Genomic DNA, 12,772 nt, shown 5'->3' with positions numbered 1-12,772 from the left:
GTCTAACCACTTTTTATTAATTTAAACATGTAGAAATTATTTCAAATTTAAATCTTTTACAAGAACTGCAGCAAAAGCCAGTTTGTGAATATATATTTTTATCAATATTTGAGAAATTGTATTTGAATATTACCCATGTGAAGTTCTGTGAACTACCCTGACTTTGAAACCAACTGCTCAAAATGGTTTAAATTTATGAAACCTCCACATTCAAAACCTCATTGCTCTAATAATTTTAATGTAAATATTAAGTGCAAGTGAAATGTTAAGTACTTTAAGAGGTCTGTCATGATGTTACAGGTGTGAATCTGATAGGTGCTTGATATAAAATAAATGGTGCTTTAAAAAGTCATTGAATATGGGGTTCACTAGAGTGTTCATGAAAGAGTGGGGAACCCTGTACACAGAATCATGGGAAATGTAGTTTCAACGTACAGTTGTCCCCTCATAAATCAGGTAAATTAATAGGAGTAGGCTATGCTTTGTTCTTCATTAACATTACACAAAATACGTCAATCATTATTTCACTGACGTGTTCACAATCAGAAAATCTAAAAGAAAAGTGTGTTACGTAGGCTATTTCTTTAAGTAAAGAGTTCCAAGTTGGAAAATACCATTTCAAGTTCATGGTCCTTCCAAAATTACTTGATCAAACCACACATAGCTACTTATTTCTGTAATTCTTTAAGTTTGTTCTGAAACGTTTTCTTTTGGATTTATAATGTAGCGCTATCGTTGTTCTACTTGTCTCAGGAATGTCACATGACTGTCACAAAGCCACGCCCATTTCGCCCCGGTTTGTTTATAATTTCTCTTCCAGTTAGTTACTTTATGTCAGGAACTTCATCACGCTGGCGAAACTTTCAACGAATGTTTGAAGAGTTTCTGCTGCGGAAAACGGAGACTTTATTTAATCCAAGCAGAGGATGAACATACATCGATGTAATAAATATGTGGAGTATTTATTTAATTAAACAGACTTTGACAAGTTATACAGTACTACAGTGAGTTCCAGTAGATTGCCCGGCGTCTCCTCAACATGAATGAATGAATCTTTCAGTCTCGGAGGAATTCTGAACCGAGTGAAAATGAGCGATGAATCAAAGCCAGGGGACGAAGAGGTGAATGATAATAAATATTTATCGAAAACAGCCGCGACTGATGCTGAGGTGACTTTTGAACATCGAAGCGCGCCTCCGGAAACGCGTTTGTATAAAAAGAGATGGGTTATAGTGTTTTTATTCAGCTCGTATTCGCTGTGTAACTCTTATCAATGGATTCAATACGGAATCATCAACAATATCTTCATGCGCTTTTACAGCGTGGACTCTTTCACCATTGACTGGATGTCCATGATTTACATGTTGACGTACATTCCGCTAATTTTCCCCGTCTCGTGGCTCTTGGATAAGAAAGGGTTGAGGGTCATCGCGCTCTTGGCCGCGGCTCTGAATTGCACCGGCACATGGATCAAGGTGGCCAGCGCGAGACCGGACCTTTTTCCAGTGACATTTTTTGGTCAGTTTACGTGCTCCGTGGCTCAGGTGTTTATCCTCGGGATGCCCTCGCGCATCGCGTCGGTGTGGTTCGGATCGGAAGAAGTGTCCACAGCATGCTCCATCGGGGTCTTTGGAAATCAGGTGGGTTTCATAAAAAAAAAAAAAAAAAAAAAAAAAAATATATATATATATATATATAGCCTTATGTTTCCCCCACTAGCGCCATCAAACGTAAAAAACAATGACTGTTTCCACACAGGTATCTTGAACACTCCCATTTGCAATTGGTCAGCAAACAGATAGTTCCACTCACACTCGCTCGTTATTCTTTGAGCCAGTGTTTGGGCATTTTATTCCGGTTTAAGCTTTTTATTTTACTTTCTTGTTGTTGTTGTTGTTGTTGTTGTTGTTGTTGTTGTTGTTGTTGTTGTTGTTGTTCCACTCTCTCACTTATGTATAAGCAAGATATTTTTAGAAATGTATAATAATGAGTATTGAAATCTATTATTTTTTTATTTAAATTATAACATTTATTTTTACACAGTTTATTCTTGTTTTTCTTAGCCTTAAGCTGCTTTATATTTTTTTATTTCTATAATTGTTTATTTTTTTTTACTTATATATAATTACTATCTTTACATTTGTATTATTACTATTACTACTATTTATTATTACTCTATTGTTCTATCTATCTTGTAAATTGTTCCCCCTGAACCCAGACTGATAAATAGAAGATGAACACAGGATTTAACAATGTTGTTAGTAAATACCATGACTGGATGTCAGTTATGAGTCTTCTGAATCCCAGTATTAAGTGGAACAGGCCCTTGGTTGTTCCCAAATTTATATTCAAAACATAGAAAACTAGGCAGTGAATTGAAACAAAGCGAATGCAGTTTTTAAAACACAGCTATGTATGAAATCAAGCCTAGCTGGAAATGTGGCATTCATGAAACCTCAGAATTGTTTTGTTTTTGTTTTGTTTTGTTTTGTTTTTCAGTTGGGGATTGCAATAGGCTTTCTGGTTCCACCAATACTGGTTCCAAATGCGGACGATCTGGACGAGTTGGCGGCTCACATTAGAGTCATGTTCTACATCACCGCGGGAGTGGCCACCTTCCTGTTTGTATTGGTTGTCATTGGTAAGTGCACACGTCAGTTATACTATGTTATTCCAGAGTTCATATGAAAAGATGCAACTTTATTAAGATGCCTTATATGTGACATCTTCTTTTATCCAAATTATTGCATGTCTTTCACAGAGATAACAGTTTTTAGCATCTTGGCAGCATGCTTAAATCGAATTTTTATGACATGAGGAGTTGCTGCCCATGTAGAGAGTTTCTGTCATTTAAGTCAGCTGTCCCTGTAGGTAGAATGAAGTGAGATCACTCACTTTAGTGTGTTAATATCTTCTAGTGCCTGTCTGTTCTTCTTTTTGTTGAGTCTTACCATGTTCTTCTTCCTGCATGTACATAAACTGATTTTGTACTTATAGTTTATACATATAATAGCATATAAATGATTGTTTGTTGGCAGACAATGCCCATTATTTTGTAAGTCTGCTTGTATGAGTGCAAATGGAGTATGATGATTGTCTGACCTTTAGCCCTAATGACAGAAGGGGAAATCAGATTTCTTTCAGTTTCAACCCATTTTGCTGTCTCTCTCTTTACTCTATATGCTTTTTGTTTAAATACTGAGCTGCCCATTTTTATCTTGACACAGCCACAAAAAAATCCAAAATAAAAACATTCTGAGCTACACTCTGGTGAATTCAGCTCTGTTCTCACAGGCAAAAACATCGTCTAGACAATTAAAGAAGAAAATCACAAGACATTTTAGACCGGTAAAGGGACAGTTTACACATAAATGTATGCCTGTTTTTGGAAAACATGTTACTTTTATAATGCTTGAAATTGTTTGAGTTCCCTTCCCTATTGGTTTTCTGCTAAAAATCCCCTTCTATGTTCAATGGAAGAAATATAGTCATGTTGGTGAGTTAAATGATGACAGTTGTTATCTTTTATGTTAAAATGTTCTACTGATTTCCCTCAAAATAACCAATTTATTTGCTCGGTTATGTAAGTCTTTAGTAAAGAACAAGAACAGAAGATTATAGTGTTTCTTAATAGGTCTACAATTTAAATTCTGCTGCCATTTTTAATATCTAGTGTATGTTTGAAAGAGCAAATATAGAGTTCAGTCACCTGTCGTTTTGGGGACAGCAGGCTAAATTTTTACTCAAACACAAACATTCACAGATGTCAAAACAGTGGATTAAAGAAGATTTCCACTCAACTGTACCTCTTGTATTTAACACACAGACATAATTGACTTTTTATTTTATAATATGACCTTATGTCTTTTTTTATCATAAGATTATATTATTTCAATCGTCTTTCATTTTAAACTGTTTACATTTATTAAACACATTAGGTTTTCCCAAAACCTCAGCAGCTTGGAATTTTTATTTTATTTTTATTTCTTTCACAGTGCATTGTAGGACTGGCTTCATTTTAATTTTATTTTTAATTTAAGCTTATCATTTAATCGTTTTGTTATTTGCATTTTGTGTAATAATCTTTTCTTTTTATTATTTTTTATATGTATTACAGTTTAGCTTTTCAGTTTATTTTATTACAGTTTTAGTCATTTTAGACCTTCACATTCAACATATTTCAGTCTATCAATATATTGTAGCTATAGATGCTCAGCTTTTTCTGTCTTTCAGTAAATTAAGCTGAAAAGATGAATTGCTAAGCAAAGGCTATTTAAGACAGCACTGACTATGACAAGACTAAGACACTCTTATCTGCTTCTTAAATACAAAAAACTTTATAGACAGTGTTTCTTGAGTTAAGATGATGCTCTACTAATTCAAACAACCAGTTCTTTATTTACCCTTGCATCGAAACTAGCAGAGAACTGAAAGCAGTGTGCGGTAATTCATTCAGAGTTTTTGATGACAATTTGAGGATCCAGTGTTGTTCTGAGGTTCAGTCACAAGTAGGGTTGCTTGCAAAGGGATGTAAATTTTTCCGAAACCTTCCAAAAACCCTTGCAATATTCCAAAAAATCATCTTAAAAAGACTTTTTGCAATCCTAGTCACAAGCTCTTTTTAATACTTTTAATTGGTGAAATATTTGGAAAACCCACTTACAGACAATGATAGCATTGATTTGTGAAGAAATAAAATAAATGTCAAAACATGGATATGTGAGGCTTCTACCTCATATATGTAAATCATATGTAAATGAAGAGTTCTCTGTGATGAATGTGACTGGTGACTGGATGAGTTTTTATGTTCTCGTCAGTGTTTCAGGAGCGTCCAGACATCCCTCCCACCCACGCTCAGGCCGCGGCTCGGCGGATCTCTCCAGAGAACTACTCATATACAGCATCCATCCACAGGCTGCTTCGCAACAAAGCCTTCATCCTTCTCGTCATCACTTACGGTAAATGTCTTACTCTGCACACAACAGATCCATTCAGGACCTCAAACTGGGGTTCTTTATGCTTGCTTGGCATTCAAACACACAGTGGTAGTTTGTTACTGAAAACATTAGCATGAATAGTTATTTTTTAAACGTAAATTATATTTTAATACATTTCTACAAAAGATTTCTATTGCAAATACATTCTGTTTTTGTTAACTTTCTATTCATCAAACAATCCTGAAAATGCAGGACTTTTTTGCGCAGGAAATCAGCATATTAGTATGATTTCTGAAGGATCATGTGATAATGAATACTGGAAAAATGATGCTGAAAATACAGCTTTGCATCACTGCAATAAATTACATTTTAAAATATATTTAAATAGAAAACTGATATTTTATTATTTTACAAAACTGCTGTTTTTACTGTTGTTTTGTTGTTGTTTTTAATCAAATGAATGCATCATTGGAGAGCATAAGATACTTATTTCAAAAGCATTAAGATTTAAATGATAGTGTATATATTTATGTATGTATTAGATATGACTAGCTGGTGATGGCATGAAGACTAATTTAAAGCAGTCTAATTTGCAAGATTTTGCAAGTAAATGGAAAATTACTTTTTCATCTGAGAAAATATTAAACAAGTGCTAAACAGGAATAGTCATAACTTCACTGGCATAAACTAACAGTAAGAGTATATGATCTATCCACACACACACACACACACCTGAGCAACTCTTGCATGAGAAGTCTGTAGCTGCGTTTAACCTGGCTGAACATTGACAGAAATAATCCTGCAGGAATGCAGAGCCCTTTATATATTTACAGCTGCTTCAGAAATGTGAAGACATTTACTGCTTACTATATACACAGCGTATTCGCTTTCTGCCAGGCTACTTTTTTAATTTCAAGTTTTTTTCAGTCTATTTCTGTTTTTGACTTCATCTGTCTTTCTTTTTCAGGGCTAAATGTTGGCTGTTTCTATGCTGTCAGTACGCTCCTCAACCGAATGATCATTGAACACTATCCTGTAAGTCCCTCCCACCTACCTCCTGTCCAGCCAATCACGAAAGCCCCTGACCTATATGCAGTTTACATAAATCAGTGAAATCTCTTCAGTTACTTTTTAACTTGCACTACTGATGGAGCATTATTACTTATATTATTTGTTTATCTGGAGAACTGATCTTAATATATTTTTGTTCGAAACAGAATGCATATGAAAATTTGCTCTGTTTTGAACAGGGAGAGGAGGTGAATGCTGGCAGGATCGGCCTCACCATCGTGATCGCTGGCATGGTGGGATCCCTCATCTGTGGGATCTGGTTAGACCGATCGAAGACATACAAGTAAGAGGCTGGACTTTAAACTTGAAATATTCTTGAGATGACAACAGTCAGTGCTCAATTAACATTTGTCTTCACTCCTTCACTTCACCTTTTTGAGACCATGTGACCTTTTGTTTTAGTGTATTAGACCCCTCACAGCACACCTTCCACTCCTGGGCATTGTGATGTTTCTTTTGTTTTGTTCACATTGCACACACAATATTTCACAGAAAATGTATTCTGGTGATCAAAGCTGTATTTTCAGCATCATTCCTCCAGTCTTCAGTGTCACATGATCCTTCAGAAATCACTCTAATGTGCTGATTTGCTGCTGAAGAAACATTTCTCATTATTATCAATGTTGAAAATGGTTCTGCTGCTTCATATTTTGTAAAAACTGTAATAGATTTTATTTTTCAGGGCTGTATGATGAATAGAAAGTTTAAACAAACATAATTTGTTTGAAATAGAAATATTTCAAAACATTATAAATGTCTTTTAATAAATATAATGCATTCTTGCTGAATATGTTTTTTTTAAACCAATCATAAATCATTAAAATGTTTATGATATGAAAATTATTGATATATTTTGGAACACAAATTGTGATATATCTAACATAATTTCCTACAAAACCAAAAGGTTTTGATGGAACACCAGGATAGACTGTATGTTAGATTCAGACTTATCATATGCTGATTTACGAAATGAACTGAAATGTTTTTTTTCTGGAACTGCATGTGTTTGCAGCTGATCAAACTCATTTGCCCAATCATACTAGGATTTCCATGTTGGATCCCGATGAAAGATTTAGTCTGTCCCATGTCATGTCTCCACAGACAAACGACTCTAGCCGTGTATCTGATGTCTCTTGTGGGTTTGGTGCTTTATGCTTTTACCTTGGATCTGGGTCACCTGTGGGTGGTCTTCATCACAGCAGGAGCCCTCGGGTACTACAAGATTTCAAAAGAAAACATTTTATTTGTATTCTTTATTTGTTGTTGTTACTGTTTGTTTCTGTTTTGTTTTTTTATATCTGAGTTACAATAAAATCCTGTCTCTCTCTCTCTTTATACAGATAGATAGATAGATAGATAGATAGATAGATAGATAGATAGATAGATAGATAGATAGATAGATAGAAATGTGTATATATAAGTTTGCCCTAGATGTTTTGTTTGTGTGTTATTTATGCAGGTTCTTCATGACGGGTTACCTTCCCCTCGGTTTTGAGTTTGCTGTTGAATTGACTTACCCAGAGTCTGAGGGGACGTCTTCAGGACTTCTGAACTGCTCTGCACAGGTTTGTGTGTGATATTTAATAATAATTATGTTTTTTCTAAGAGTTGTGTCTTATTTTGTATTGCGTTTTATATTATTTTACAGAGTTTATATGGCGTTACCAGGAATCCTAATAATTGTGATTTCCTACTGCAGGTGTTCGGGATCATATTTACGATCTGTCAGGGGAAAATCATGGACTCTTTTAATACTCTGGCCGGAAATCTCTTCCTGTGTGCCTTCCTGCTGATAGGAACCATCATTACAGGTGCAGATCAGTCAATACTCATCTACATGAGTATTTGTTCCTCTTTAATCGAGTATAGAGCTTATCCTTGAGGGATTGTGAAACTGTTGTTTTTTACTCAAGTCCTACTCTTGGTCTAGTTACTTTTGAATGTTTTGCTTCCTCGTTATGATAATGCTTCTTGGAAAGCATTGCATATTAAAATTCGTTTGACATTATGAAAGCTGCGGTGTCCTCTGGTGTTTCAGTTAATGTATGAGCTATTAAACACAGGAAAAAAACACTGGGTTGTCTAAATACTAAAAAAGCTACTTTGTTTTGGGACGGTTACAGCCAGAAATCTTCTAGGTCCAAACACAGAGCCAGATGGGATTTTTGTGTCTCTTTACATTAGTTAATTGTACATGTAAAAAGCACCTAAAATGCAGGTTGATTGTCAGCTGTGTTGTCAGGACAAGCATCTTTTTCATAAATACCAGGTTGAGGCTGGTTGGCACATGGTCATAAACTTGTATAATTTGTATAATTACAGTATTAATTTTGGCTGCATTTATTTAAATGATTGTTCCTGGTTAATATTCAACTAATTTTCCAGGCAATAAAAGCTCATGTGGAGTAATTATACAGTCCTTCAAATAACATTTATGCATGGAGGTGCAAAGTTGGATCACTTTTAAACTTTGTTTCTCTGTTGACAACGACTCGCTTCTCAAAAGTCTAATCAGATTGATCTTCCACGCTATTATTATACATTTTTATGTTGTATTATTTTAATAATAATAATAATAATTATTATTATTATTGTAATTATTATTGTGCCCAAAGAACATCATATCTTTTTTAGGTTTTAAATATTTATAGCATTTTTAAGGTACAATTATTTAACAATTATTTCACAGTGCATAGAAATTAAAATGTTTTTTATTTGTTTCTTTTGATTTTTGAGATTAATAATATGAACTAGATGTGTTCTTTAAGGGATTCATCGATTTTATATTCACAATTCAGATACTGATTAGATAGACTAGAGCTTACAGGTTGCAACAGTCATCTTTGTAGATGGTTTGGTGTATGTAAAATATAATAATGTGTGTCTCAGTGCATTTCTGTTCTTTTATTTCAGCATGTATTAAGTCTGATCTGCGCAGACAGCTGGCAAACCAGCAAGCACTGGCAGCCGTAAGTATCAAACCAAACCTATCAGCAAAACATTTACACAATGCACTTTATACATTATATTCATTATATTGGTGATCTAAATCAGATTAAGGTTTACAAGACCTTCCCATCTACCAATAAGTTCATGTTTTTTATTGCCAGATTGATACAACAGAAATCATTTCATGTCCACTAACATGTGCTGCAGATACTAGAGAAAAAGACACTCCTGTTGTTTCTATCTTATGTTTCTGTGTTGTTGTGTTTTAACCTGAACTTTAGTGTTCATTCAAAGGTGTTTTTGGTTTGTTTCAAACGTCCACACCAGGAACGCTTCTGTGTTTCTGCAGATTTTTGAGGGTCTTCGGCCTCAAGCAGATCCTGTGGCGCTTTTGAACTTTTTATTATGATAACATTCCAGCGCTGTGATTGGATGACACACGGGAAATGTTCTGGAAATCACACCAGCTCTATAAACACATTTTATCCTCTTCTTCCCCATCAGTCCTGCTCATCTTTACATGCAATGTCACGTTTTCTTGATCCATGCATCCCATTCACTCTCTCTTTCCAATTTCCCATGATCCGGCTCTGCTTTTCCACTTCATTGTCTCTCTCTCTTCTCATTTACACCACACTATAATTCAACAGGTGGTACAATTTTATAAATGGTTTTGAAAGAAGCCTCTCCTGCTCACCAAGGCTGCATTTATTTGATCATTTGATTATGTGATTAAAATGCAATAAAAACAGTATACTGTAAAATATTATTACAGTTTATGATTTACTCCAGTCTTCAGTGTCACATGATCCTTCAGAAATCATTCTCATATGCTGATTTACTGCTTACGGATCATTTCTTTTTATCAGTGTTAAATACAGTTTTTTAACATTTATTTTAGTGTTTTTGCTTTTACACAGAACCACATTAACAATTAAGAAAAGAAAAAAAGATAATTACACATGATGAAATAAATTAAAATGTAATAACCTATGACATAATAACAGATCATTGAGGGACAAATGCATGCAAAGACTAATTTAACTGGTCAAGTAATGCGTAAACGGGACACAAATTTGTAAATATTGTAGAATGACTTAGTCCTGTGTGTATATATTCAAATAAGAATATTGTCATAACAATGACAATAATTGTACACATCAATGTTAAATACAGCTGTGCTGCTTAAAATTTTAATGGAAACCATAATCATATTTTTAAAATAGGAAGTCAAAAAAACAGTGTTAATTTGAAATAGAAGTCTTTTGTTACAGTGTTGATCAACACTTTTGAACAATTCTCAGTTCTCTTGGTGAATAAAAGTACTAATTTCTTTCAAAAACTGAAAAAAAGCTTCCCATTCCTGTTTTCTACTTATCCTGTTCTTCCTCTCCATTCTTCCACTTATTCTGTTCTATTTTTCACTCATCATGAATGGGATGTTTTTAACTCAACTTCCTCTGATCATCTCATTCAATCTTCTAGTTTCCTATCTGTCCAAATCCATGCTTACAGATCAGTGTGTGTGTGTGTGTGTGTGTGTGTGTGTGTGTGTGTGTGTGTGTGTCTACAGGCAGCTTTGGGCAAGTCAGACGTTCAGGTTCACAGTGGGACGTCTCTCTACCCTCCACACACATGTGATCAATCAATCATTGCCTGATTTTATTGCTCACTGTGGTTCAGGTATGGGTGTCACATGGGATCAGCACTTCTGATTCACGATCGATGAGGCTCATTTTAATTATCGCTTATAAAGTGATTCAGATGTGCTTTTGATTCTCTTTTAGAGTCCAATGTTCATGATTTTTTTGCCTACTCTGTCTGAACACTTCACCTTTGAGCTTTGTACGTGTGTGCGTGTTCATTGTAGTTTGATGTTTGATGTGTACTAACATTTAACCTTAATTTAATCCACTAACCTATTCTAAGGCAGATGTGTTCATGAAACTGGTCTGTGGCCAGCAGGGAGCACCGTTTTACTGTGCTATCTGTTACTGATGATGTGTCTTGTGTTTGCAGGTCCCTGTGGAAACGTCACCAGCACAAGCTTTTGAAGCCAAACTCTAATGTGATCACGAGACTGATCATGTAGCACATTTATTGTTTTTATCCAGCCTTGAATTTTGATTTATTTTTCCTTTAGGACTTTTGAATCACGCTGTATTGTGTTTGTGTGTGTGTGTGTGTGTGTGGGCATGTTTTTGTGACATATCAGGACACAACTTTGTATAATGACATGGGTATGACACAGGTATTACAAGGAGAGGGTGACTTATGAGGACATAACCCATGTCCCCATTTTTCAAAATGCTTATAAACCATACAAAATTAGTTTTTTTGAGAAAGTAAAAATGCATAAAGTTTCCTATGAGGGTTAGGTGTAGGGTTGGTGTAGGGCCATAGAATATACAGTTTGTACCGTATAAAAACCATTATGCCTATGGGATGTCCCCACTTTTCATAAAAACAAACGTGTGTGTGTGTGTGTGTGTGTGTGTGTGTGTGTGTGCGAGTGTTTATAACAGCCAGAGATTGATCAGGTTTTTGTTTGTTGGTATTGTGTGATCATTTGTTTACTTGATCACTAATCATCTCAAGTAGGACTTATTAAAAAATTGTAACTAGTTTATCAAATGATGATTTAAATTATTGTTAACATTTAAAATGTATTATATCTTCAAATAATTTCTTTTTGTAAGTTTGAAAAAGAAATATACGATGAAACCATAAGAAGGTGGAGCATTTCAGTATTGTTTGAAACCGAAGCTCAACACAGTTAAATATACTGTGTGTGTTGGTTTCAAATCTGTGCAGTAATAAGTACTGAATACTGTTCTTTATTTTTATATAGTTGTTTCTTTTTTTTTTACCCTAACTGAAGTTCTCTAAAGACCATCTGAATAAATTGAAATAAATAAAATAAATCTAATATCTAAACCACATTACTGTTGTATTATTTTATTTTTTAAATATAAAAAAAAAATTAAAATGTTTTTAGTATTATACTATCTACCTATTGTACTTGAATCTGAATAATACAGTGCTATGGTTTTCAGTAACACCCTTATTTTCTTCATCTTATTATTATTATTATTATTATTAAAATGAATAGTATTGCATTATTTTTTTTATTAATTATATTTATATAGTTCTATATTTTCATGAAATTATATATAAAATTATAATAGAATATAATGAAATTAAAAAATATATATAATGTAATAAAATATATTACAATGCAAATATAATTGAATATTATAATAACTGTTATATAATTATTGTATAATTATATATTAAATAATATTTAATAAAATAGTAAAATTATATATTATCATTATATAATAATTATTATTACCATAAATAGTAATCATTGTTAATTATTTTAAATTGTATTTTACATATTTAATTTAAAAATAACTGCAATGAACTATAATTTAGTAATAATTAACCATAATTACAATTGCAATTCCTTTAATAGTAATACTTAAATACTAATAGTAATATATATATATATATATATATATATATATATATATATATATATATATATATATAAAATAACAAATAGAGCTCAAATGAATATCCGTAAATATTTTAATGCGGTGAACATTGCAGTAAAAGTGTCAGCATTTATATGACAGCATTAATGATATAGGTAAAAAAAGACATCTTATTTCACAATTTTATAACAGCATTTAATATATTTATCAAACTGTATAATAATTTTAAGTAGCAAAATTAAAAAAGAACCAGTAGTAACGTCCCGTGCACATTCCAAACAAAGTAAAAACAGCTCGACATTTTTACTCCTTTGA

General features: G+C 33.4%; 1 protein-coding gene across 3 annotated transcripts; it reads left to right on the top strand.

The window, feature by feature from the left end:
- Positions 1–814: 814 nt before the first annotated feature.
- Positions 815–11,899, top strand: LOC127984150 (feline leukemia virus subgroup C receptor-related protein 2). Of its 3 annotated transcripts, XM_052586664.1 has the most exons (11): positions 815–1,640; positions 2,500–2,641; positions 4,818–4,958; positions 5,905–5,972; positions 6,188–6,291; positions 7,110–7,220; positions 7,468–7,573; positions 7,708–7,819; positions 8,922–8,977; positions 10,531–10,640; positions 10,977–11,899. In XM_052586664.1, the coding sequence occupies exons 1-10, from the start codon at positions 1,044–1,046 to the stop codon at positions 10,615–10,617; spliced, it is 1,524 nt and encodes a 507-aa protein (XP_052442624.1). In that variant the 5' UTR covers positions 815–1,043; the 3' UTR covers positions 10,618–10,640; positions 10,977–11,899. The 3 variants fall into 3 exon arrangements, with proteins under 3 accessions (XP_052442624.1, XP_052442625.1, XP_052442626.1); XM_052586665.1 differs by lacking the exons at positions 10,531–10,640; positions 10,977–11,899 and adding an exon at positions 9,307–10,524; XM_052586666.1 differs by lacking the exon at positions 10,531–10,640 and having other exon boundaries at positions 817–1,640.
- The last annotated feature ends 873 nt before the right edge of the window (positions 11,900–12,772 follow it).

The sequence above is a fragment of the Carassius gibelio genome, chromosome B20 (genome assembly GCF_023724105.1).
Source record: "Carassius gibelio isolate Cgi1373 ecotype wild population from Czech Republic chromosome B20, carGib1.2-hapl.c, whole genome shotgun sequence".
NCBI classification, from domain to species: domain Eukaryota; kingdom Metazoa; phylum Chordata; class Actinopteri; order Cypriniformes; family Cyprinidae; genus Carassius; species Carassius gibelio.
The sequence above is the reverse complement of the archived record's forward strand: the minus strand, read 5'-3'. Positions and strand labels throughout refer to the sequence as shown.

Bases quoted from the DNA above. Each gene is read 5' to 3' on its own strand.
- LOC127984150 (XM_052586664.1), top strand. From the start codon at position 1,044: ATGAATGAATCTTTCAGTCTCGGAGGAATTCTGAACCGAGTGAAAATG. The intron at 2,642-4,817 runs GTAAGTGCACAC...TGTTCTCGTCAG, and splicing joins GTTTGTATTGGTTGTCATTG to TGTTTCAGGAGCGTCCAGAC. The intron at 7,221-7,467 runs GTACTACAAGAT...TTATTTATGCAG, and splicing joins ATCACAGCAGGAGCCCTCGG to GTTCTTCATGACGGGTTACC.